At 38.2% G+C, this 10,430-nt stretch overlaps 1 protein-coding gene across 1 annotated transcript in view; it reads left to right on the top strand.

Moving 5' to 3' along the window:
* The first annotated feature begins 1,212 nt into the window (after positions 1–1,212).
* ATP13A5 (ATPase 13A5) overlaps positions 1,213–10,430 on the top strand; it is an 86,498-nt gene continuing 77,280 nt past the window's right edge. Inside the window, exons 1-6 of the mRNA XM_044383851.3 lie at positions 1,213–1,224; positions 2,870–3,043; positions 3,729–3,875; positions 4,098–4,168; positions 4,273–4,353; positions 9,745–9,814. Coding sequence (XP_044239786.2) covers positions 1,213–1,224; positions 2,870–3,043; positions 3,729–3,875; positions 4,098–4,168; positions 4,273–4,353; positions 9,745–9,814 — 555 coding nt within the window. The remainder of the gene's footprint in view (positions 1,225–2,869; positions 3,044–3,728; positions 3,876–4,097; positions 4,169–4,272; positions 4,354–9,744; positions 9,815–10,430) is intronic.

The raw sequence follows: 10,430 nt of genomic DNA, 5'->3' as shown, positions 1-10,430 counted from the left end.
AAAATCTCCTATAATGACAGTGACTGTAAGTTCTATTTTGCTTTACAAATTTTGAAACCATGCTTATAAGCACCCTTAAATCTAGAATTGTTATTTCTTCCTATTAAATTGATTTTTTAGATTATGAACGACTCTTCTCCTTCTCAGATTGTTTATTTTTTAAAGTCTATTTTGGCTCAGTTGGTTAAACGTCTGCCTTCAGCTCAGCTCAGGATCCCAGGGTCCTTGGTTGGAGTGTAAGGCTCCCTGTTCAGTGGGGAGTCCGCTTCTCCCTCTCCCTCTGCCTGCTGCTGCTCCCCCTGCTTGTGCTCTCTCTCTCTGTCAAATAAATAAAATCTTTAAAAAAATAAAATAAAGTCTATTTTGTCTGATATTAACATAGCTATACTAGTTCTCTTTTGTTAGTCTTTTCATTGTTTATTTCCCTTTCTTTCCCCCTTTAATCTATTTGCTTCTTCGTATTTTAAGGTGTCTCTTGCAAACAACATATAGTGGGATTTTACTATCTAGTGTGACGATCTTTGTTTTCAATCACAGTACTAATGTCATTTATATGTAATGTAATTACTGATACCATTGGGTTACGGTTACTATTTTTTCCCATCTATTCTACCTAGTCTTTGTCTTTTCATTCACTTAACGTTATATCATAAAATGGCCCATATTTCTGCATTGACTTCATACATTTTCTTTTTAATGGTGCCACCTTGGCCATTGTTTTGATATTTCACATCTTGCTGAACCGTTAGCTATCATTTGGTTCTTCCAATAACTTTGTTATTACAGATAATGCTGCACTGAACACCGTTAATCACATCACTTTCTACTTTGTGTATTATATCCTTAGGGTGCATTTCCAAGTGTGGCATTACTGATTCAAGAGATAGAACCATCTTTATAAATCTTGATATAATTTGTCACCTTGCTTTCTCTAAAGAATTATTCCAATTTAGAAAGTTATTAGCAGTATGTAGCTGTAGTGATTTTATTGCTGTCTTGTTGGCATTGTCAGTTCCTTTTTTTTTTTTAATAAAAAATGTTGTATAGAAAAGAACTGAAGGGGTATCAGAATTATGATTACCAATGCCATTGTTATATGTAAGTTAACAAAAAAAGCAGAAAGGCATTTCAGATGTGCTTTTCCAGCTACAAGCTGGCCTAAAATTCCAAACCGTTCTGCTTCAATTTTGAACACTTTGGCAATAAGCTCCCATGAATAACCAGGTAAAATAATGCATAGTTATGACATAGTATGTGAACTGGCATATACAGTTTATGGGAGTCTAATAAAATTATCATTCACAAATAAAACTAAAACAGGTTTATAGAATCAGAAGGTAGGTAGGAAGACAGAAAGGAGACCAACTGAAAATATGCTTAGAAGTAGAGTGAACACATTTTTAAGTTACATTCAAACTTCGTCATGAATAATCTCAAAATAGAGTGGCTGCATCAGTAAACGTAGTGAACATCTTTTCCCAGGTGGATATGATAATACTGAGGAGTGCAGGAAAGGAACTCTTAAAATTGTAATTACTTTGCAGAGCACTTAAGGAGACATTATCTCATTTGAGCACAAGTACCCTGTAAGGCATGTATTTCTAATTGTTTTGTAAAGGAATAAATTGAGATTCCCTAGAGGTGACATGATTTACCTAAGGTCACATAACTGATAACTGGTAGAGCAGCGACTCAAACTTACATCTTTGCTACCTGTGACCTTTCCTTTATGTTTATGGATTGCTTTCAACAACTGTTATTAAAATCTTAATCAACCGCAGAGGTCTTTACTAGAAAAAATTAATGAAAATGACCATATCGAAGATGAAAACTTTTCCAAAATATTAAGCCAAGAGATTCATTATAACGTGATCTAAACTGGCATAGAATGCAGGAGATTCTGTCATTAAAACTGCTACAGAAACTCGGCAAAACCTATTTTCTTGATATTACATTTCTGTGATCTGGACATGGGAGTTCAGAATCTTAGGGGGAAAAAACACATAAAAATAACAATAGAACCTAGAATAATAGTACAGCAATAATTTCGTTCATAATCAGCATCCCTCTGCGTCTTCCAAGCACACTAAAAGCCTAGTTTTTGAAATTTAAAAACCAATGTTATGAAACTTCATTGTGGAAGATGGAAACTAGAAATTGGCTTGACATAAAGGAATCTATTGTTTTTGGCTTGTGTTTGGCCATGTGTTTCCCCCTAAAACCATGTCTCAAAGTCTTCGCTCCTGTTATACGCAACTAATGAATCATGAACTTTACATCAAAAAAATAAAATTAAATAAAAAATTAAAAAATTAAAAAAAAAAACAAAAAAAAACAAAAAACAAAAAACCCAAAGTCTTCACTCCATTCAGGTTAATATCAACTACCTTACTGCTAAAAGTAGAAATATTTCAGCTTGTTACTGTCAGGCTAAATTCCTAGAAGCTGGTCTTTTAAAAGCCTTTCATGTCCACAAATAATCTCTTGATTTCTATCATCCTACCCTTTGTATCATCCTCCTCCAGTAAATTTACATTAATAATTTTTTTAAAACCCTATACCTGAAAAAAGTAAATCTGGTCCAAAACATGGGGTGACTTCTGACAGTATTTAGAACCAAAAAAGTCTGCCCGTTCCTTGCTCCTCCTGTCTCAGGCTTTAGTTCCATAAGCCACGGTAGCAAAATGAGTCTTTTTTTTTTTTTTATGATATCAGCTGACAGCTGTAAGCAATCAATCTAATTCAACTAGCTGAAACCAGATTTCCCTACCAACTAATATCACTTCGTCTAACACTTGTGTTTCTTGGAACAAAGTGATATGTTTATGTGAAAAAAGAAAAATAGAGTCATGTTTTATTTACATTGCAGGAGGTGTTTGGTTACCGGACCCAGAATCTACGTAGAGCTCTCTGCCTTATAACATCCATGCTGACCTGTGGGGTTCTTCTGCTGGTGTTCTACTGGAAGCCCCAGTGGAGGGTGTGGGCCAACTGCATCCCATGTTCTTTACAAGAAGCAGACACTGTTTTGCTAAAAACAACGGTGAGTGCCCTTCAGCGTTGCATTGTTGGCACAACCAATGACTGGCTGGCATTCCAGAGTAGATCTTTCCTTACTTAAATTTCCTTGTCTCCAAATAGGAGATGGCAAAACTATCCCTGAACCTACTTGCCATTTCTTATTTTGACTCGGAAAGGAAGGGCATGTCCTCCCTGTCACCCTGGGGAAATTTCTACCATGTCAGGCTAATTGTCAATGCCTTTAGCCATTATACGAGCAGGGACTGTCAGTGTTACAACACTTAAAGACATAACACAGGAAGGATAGTTCAGTTTTTTAAGGATACATATTTTGAGGGGAAAGTAGACATTTTAAACACCTAGATGTCATTTTTAAGATAGCCAGAAAATGTTTTCTGGATATAAAACTCTCCTGTAAAGTGTGTCTTTCTCTTTATCCTCTAGCACAGTGGTTCTCAAATTTTAATGCAAATCAGTTACCTGGAGGGCTCCTTAAAACACAAACTGCTGACCTCATACCAGAATTTCTGATTCAGTAGGTTTGTGGTGGGGTTGAGAATTTGCATTTCCAGCAAGTTCCAACATAATGCTGATGCTCTTATCTATAGCTGAAATTTTGTGAACCATTGGTCTAGGTAGGTACTTGGTTGATTGTCTTATTAAATAATAACTTTTGAGAATTTCATGGGCTGGATTGTCTTCTCTAGGATGAATTTCAAAGATATATGAGGAAGAAGGTTATATGCCTTTACTTATCCGCACTGAAGTTTCCTATAAGCAAGAACCCAGAAGAACCCCTCGTGGCTGACCGTCACTCTGTCATTAACCAAGCTGTATTGAAGCCAGAATTAAAAGTAAGTAATTTTGAGTGCAATGTTATGGAATGTTTTTTAAAAAAGAATAATGCAAATGTTTATAGGATGGAAGTTCTGAATGCCACAGTGCTGGGTTGGGAATTACAACAAGGTATCAAGGAAAGTGAGTGTGGTGTGGGCACTTGTGACAAATAACCCTCACCAGCCCCCATGGGCTTTACTTTGTGAATGACACCCATTCTATCACATTTGTAATTACAGCTGCGATGTATCCAAGTACAGAAAATCAGGTACGTTTGGGACTACTCGGAGAAGAAGTTTCAGAAAGTCGGGTAAGTTTGACTTTTTCTCAGCACTCATCAGGGTATAAAGGAAGAACACTGATTTGTTGAATGCCGTGAACTGAAGCATGCCTCTTGTCCTGACCACATCCCAGGCTCCTGGAAGACAGCAACTCCTGCCACGACATCCACCACACGTTTGGATTGGGCCTGACCAGTGAAGAACAAGAGGTCAGGTAGGGTTTGTGACACTCCCTGAGATTAACTCTGCCAGCAGAAATTGAGATATCAGATGGCTTACAATCAGTGAACTGTCGACATAATGTTTCATCAGCTTCATATAATCCGTTTATTTACTGGCAACAAAGACATAGTTTAAGTTGTTCTTATCTTAGGCAAACTTATTAAAAAGAAAAGCCAATCAAATGATACTTGATTTTCTTCCCTCAGGACAGTGGAACAGTCACCTCAGTGTTGTCTTTTTATCCTTTCCTCAAAAAATCTTGAGTCATTTCATAGCCATCTGCTTCATCATCGCCCAAATCCTCTGAGACATAGAAAGATAATATTATGATTGCATTTTCCGATGAAGAAACAGCCTAGAGATGAGGATTTTGTTTGCTCAGGTAGTTGTGTCATTCACCATTGTATTGATAATACCTGGAGCAGTGCCTGATTCATTGTAGAAGTTTGATAGATCTTTATGGAATGAATGAATATAGGAATGTGTTTGTTGACCTATTGACTGAATGCCTCAACTATACCAGGCACTTTGCAAGGAACTAGGGATCTAAGGATAAATAAGGTTTAGTCATTGCCCCAGAGGCATCCACTGACTCTTGGGAAAGAGAGACAAAGAAGAGTGGTACAATTGTGAGAACGAGAGCTATAAATGCACATAAATTAGGCCTTAATAGTGTAATGATAGCATAGAAATGCTGCTCATTAACCCACAGAGATTTTGAGTGTGGCTTCCCTCATCTGTAATTTGAAATGGTGAATCCTGGTGAGTCTGAAAGGAAACCATTGCCAGTCTTCCTGAGAATCTGAATAATCACCTTCATTTCTTGCCCATTTTAAGGAGATTTCCTGCCTGCCCTTCTTCCAGTCCATCAGAAACACAAACTCTCAAGCTAAGAAGCAACCTGGTACTTAAAATACAGGTTCTTGGGCTCCCATAATTCTGATCTAGTAGGTAGGAGCTACTAGAGCACTCCTAGGGTAGTGGTGAGAGCGGAAACTGCACTTTTAGCAAGCACCCCCACGATCCACACGCACACCAACTCTGAGAATTACCAATCTGCTGTTGTTTTTAAAATTTTCACCCTGCCTGACCATGCTGAAAAATGAACAAGGCATCTAGACTCTGACAATATTTGAAAAATGCCTTAGAAAGAGTATCATTATATAAGATTTCAGATGCAATGCGTTCTACTGTGAAACACAAAATATTTTCAAAGTCATCAAAACCGGACTGGTTTAATAGCATTAAGCACCAGGCATACAAAGAGTTGATCTAGTTAGGAAATTTAGTTGATTATCGCAGATATACTTTGCCTTTGCCTAGGACACCATTTCCATGGGAAAGATTCCCCATCAGTGTAGCTAGCTACTTCATGTTCGTCCTTATTTATCAAGTGCCAAGCTTTAATAAACATCATACATAATTAAATTTAAATCTGGTCCACGCAATAAAGAACTTGACAACCTAATAAGGAAGACAAAGAGTATAGTTTCCCAAATATGAAGAATAGAGGAGATAATGTCCTTATAAATATATAGGCAGATTTTATTTATGGGGTTTTTAGTTGGACAGTTAAGGGAGGCAGTAGAATGTGAACTATTTCCCCCTCTTAATTTTTTAGTGTAAGACGAGGGCTTTTTTTTTTTCAAAAATTGAATGTGATTGGTTGATTGGTTGGTTGCGTGATATCAGATTAATTTCTTAAATGAACATGAGCTTGCCTTCATGAAGAGCAAGGATGCAACATGAGAAATAAAGGAAGGAGAATCACAAAACCCTCTGATAACAAAAAGTCCCAAAGTCTAAATGCAACGCTCTCTAGGCTTCCTAGCAGCCAGGCAAAGATGGAAAATGCGCACCTTTATGGAGCTGCCACTTTTCAGTAGCAAAAAGGCAAATCAGGACATCAGGAGGGATAACATTATCCTGAAGAGAAATTTTCAGAGGGCTTCAGGAAGAAAAATGTTCTAGGAGGTCCCCTGCTCCTATCTTTATTCACTCATGAACTGGATGCCTGGGAACTTTTTCTAATTCTATAAACCTGCTCCCTAAAAATTCCAAAGTTGATGGAAGTGGGTCATGTCAGAACCGCCTGGATTAGCCTTAACTACTTAGAAAATGTCAGGTCTCCCTCCCTGCCAAGGACACCTTTGATGACTTATCAGAATGGAATCAGAGTGCCCATGTGTGGTTTGAAAAAGCTCACCAGTGATTCTGACATGCTCCTCTTATCTCTTTGAGGGCCCCCTCTCTAGGCTTCACCATCTGGAGCCTAAAGTGCCTAGCACACAGCATATTCTCTATAATTATTTGGTGAATAAACTGATAAATGAATGAATGAACAAATAATAACTTTGAAAAGGGACAGAGACCATCCCAAAGGAAAATATTCCTAGTAATTCATGTTTGGTTTTTCAGAAATAAATACATCCCAACAGATTTACTCTTATGGAATGGTTGCAGGAAAGCTCAGTGATCCTCCAAGTGTAGTTCAGAGCCAACCCAGAAATGCCCTCCACAGCTTCCCTGTTAAGAAATATTTCAATCTCTTTTGGAAAGGAAGCTTCTGCCTCCAAAGAAATCATCCCCTTAATATTAGACAAGTCTACATAATTTCATTCAGCCTATTTAGTTCTATAAGGCCTCCTGGAATAATTCTAGGGCAACTTTTCCCTTCCAGCTTATCAGAATTTCAAAGTCAGGATGTGTAATCTCCTCTGTTCCTTAGAACTTTCCTCACATGACCCAGCTTCAAGCCTTCCATTCCCCTGGTTGCTCAGCAATTGGTGAACGTCCCTGAAAATCCTGCTTGGCTTGTGATCAGATTGAGATGAGTACATGATCCCTAAACACAAAATACCTTTTGGCAAGAGATAGTGGAAAAGACCAAGCAGCAAGGGGCATGCCAGGCTGTGATCCAACCATGGCTCAGACAAGCCCTAAAGAGGATAATCTATAGGCGTGTATTAATCCATCGGGTCTCAGTCCTCACAGGAGCTGAGCTCCTCTCCTTTTGATAGTAACACCAGAAACCATCTCACCAGACAGAAAAAGATGAAGAACATTGGGCACTTGCCTTGTTTCTTTCTAAACTGACTTTCCACAGCTGTGCTTCTGTAGTTCTGTAAACTGGGTTTTCAGCTTTGTTAGGCGAGAGAGAATTCTAGATGTGGCTCACAAAGGTCCTCATTAATTAATTGCAATATTTAGGAAACGTTCTCTGTCATACAGTGTGCCTCTAGATGCTAGAAAAACAGAGTTGAAAAAGCTCCATTCCTGCCATTAAAGAAGGTCTAAGAAATTTGAGGAGGAAGATATATAACTGTATGCTACAATTCAAAGATGTGCCTGCTATCACTAGGAAAAGGAGGCATGCTGAAGGAGAGAAAAACACAGTTAATTGTGCCTGTGGGACTAAGGAAGACTTGAAAGATAACTGGCATTTCTTGAGAACTTGCCATGCCCTTGGCACTTGTGCTTAATTTATTTATTTATATTATATGCTACTGATAGCAATTTTATCAAGAATGTATTATCAAACCCATTTTATAGGTAAGGGTACTGAGGCTCACTCCTCATTCATTCAGCTAACAATTCTTGAGTGCATTATATGTATTAGGCCCTGTTTTAGGCATTCAAGATATATCTGTGTCCTCTAGAAGCCTATATTATAGGGAATGATACAGTTTCTTGTTGCATGCTTACTAACATGTAAAAAACAAGGTGCAATTTCAGATTATCAACACACTATAGAGAAAAATGAGATAGGGTAAGGAGATAAAGAGAATCTGAGTTGAGTATCAGGGTGGCTGTTTTCAATAGAATTGTTAAGGAAACCTCCAATAAGAAAGTGCTATTTGAACAGAGACCTGGATGAAATGAAAGCGTGGTCATGCAAAGATGTGGGGAAATCCGGTTCCAGGTCTAAGGAACAACAAATGCTTAGCTGGATTCAAATCCAGATCTGTTAGATCTCAAATTTCTCCACCATTAGGCTCTATCATCAGATTTGACTCTCAAAGCCTGAGTGGGCCTTATAAATTGAAGAATGTGGGAAGGGCATTCTAAGCAGAGAGAGAGAGAGAGAGAGAGAGAGAGAAAGACCAAGTTCAGGATTCTGAGAAGTTCTGACACTTCGCCAACAACAGGTTATTTCTACGGATTCTGGAAAGGATCCTGAACACCAAGTGGCTTGGGTTATGGTCTCTTCCCAGTGTGAAGTTTGGTGACACAAGACATTCCAAATCCCGCAATACATGCTGTTTGACCTTTCTGTCTTCCAGCATCTCTGCACTTCAGTGTTTTCACACATGGAGTCAGAAGACCCTGGTTTGAGTCCTCTTGGATTCACGCAAGCAATAATTGTACTTGGGCGGTCATGGCTTGGAAGTCAGACAAACTTGGGCTCAGCTATGCCATGCCTTAGATCAAGGACCCATCATACACACTGCACCATTGGTGCTCACAGAGTGTGAAGTGGAGGCATGGAGACCAGGGTGTGAAGCCTGAATCTGCTTCTTTCCAGCTTCGAGACTCGGGCAGTTACAGACTTTATCTGAACTTCAGTGTTCTTTATAATAAAGATGATAATATGAAATCTCATAGGGGTAATACGGTAATGACAGGAGAGAACACATATAAAAGGCTAAGTGCGATTTCTGACAGTCACCTCTGCTTAAAAGCTGTATTGTCACAATTAACACTAGATATGCATACTTTTGGCAGAACGCCCAAATGTATGGTTTTTCCCATTGGTAAAATGGAAATATTGTCCCTTTCCTTTGGAGCACTGTAACAATTGAATGAGAAAATCTTTTGTGAGAACTCTGTAAATTGTAAAATGCTACACAAACACAAGAGCTTCTTATCGGTACGTACATATGTGTGGATTTACGAAGGGTTAGCTGTGAAGACCATATATCCTCTTCCATTCTTTGGCTCATTCATTCATGCATTTATTTTCATATGCTAAAGTCCTATCCTAGGTGCTGAAGAGACCAAGGTAAGATGGACATGATCTCTACCACTAAGAGCAATCTAGAATGCCTGAGAATTCTAGGAACATCTTCATATCTGTGTCTTTTTAGCTATTCTTAGAATATAATTGAATTATTTTTAAAAATAACTCAAAATGCTTTACTAACTTCATTTTGATTCTTGAGTTACATTGTACCTAAGATATTTTTTAACTAGAAAAACAACTTTGTCCATCATCCACTTTCATTTTAAAAATATGTTAGTATTTTAGCATTTGCACATTCATTTTTGATTAAAGGCACAAAGTGCCTAGAGGGTGCAGCAGTGAAATCTACTTGGTTTGACTTGTACTCACTTACCAATGAGGTTTCAGATGTGGTACTAATAGGTGATCAATCTCCTACAGAAGATTAGTGTGCGGGCCCAATGCCATTGAGGTAGAAATCCAGCCCATATGGAAACTGCTTGTTAAACAGGTAACTAACTGTTTTCATCTATTTTTTTTTTTAATTTTTTTGGTTGTTTACTTTTTACTTCTTGGTGCTCAGGGGAAGTTTAGGCAACACATTGATACTTTGATCTGAACAAAATCTGTGTTTCACATAACTTCTTTTTGTTATTCCCTGTTGTCTTTAGTCTATGCTTTTCCTGTCCATAGAGGTTTTCTTTCTTTCTTCCTTCCTTCCTTCCTTCCTTCCTTCCTTCCTTCCTTCCTTCCTTTCTTTCTTTCTTTCTTTCTTTCTTTCTTTCATTTTATTTTTTTTGGTGTAAAGTTCGATGATTCATTAGTTGCGTATAACACCCAGTGCACCATGCAATACGTGCCCTCCTTACTACCCATCACCAGCCTATCCCATTCCCCCACCCCCCTCCCCTCTGAAGCCCTCAGTTTGTTTCTCAGAGTCCATAGTCTCTCATGCTTCATTCCCCCTTCTGATTACCCCCCTTTCTTTATCCTTTTCTTCTCCTACTGATCTTCCTAGTTTTTATGTTCCATAGATGAGAGAAACCATATGATAATTGTCTTTCTCTTCCTGACTTATTTCACTTAGCATTGTCTCCTCCAATGCCGTCCATATTGCAGCAAATGTT

The sequence above is a fragment of the Ursus arctos genome, unplaced genomic scaffold (genome assembly GCF_023065955.2).
Source record: "Ursus arctos isolate Adak ecotype North America unplaced genomic scaffold, UrsArc2.0 scaffold_4, whole genome shotgun sequence".
NCBI lineage: Eukaryota > Metazoa > Chordata > Mammalia > Carnivora > Ursidae > Ursus > Ursus arctos.
This window is presented reverse-complemented; position numbering and strand designations above follow the sequence as displayed.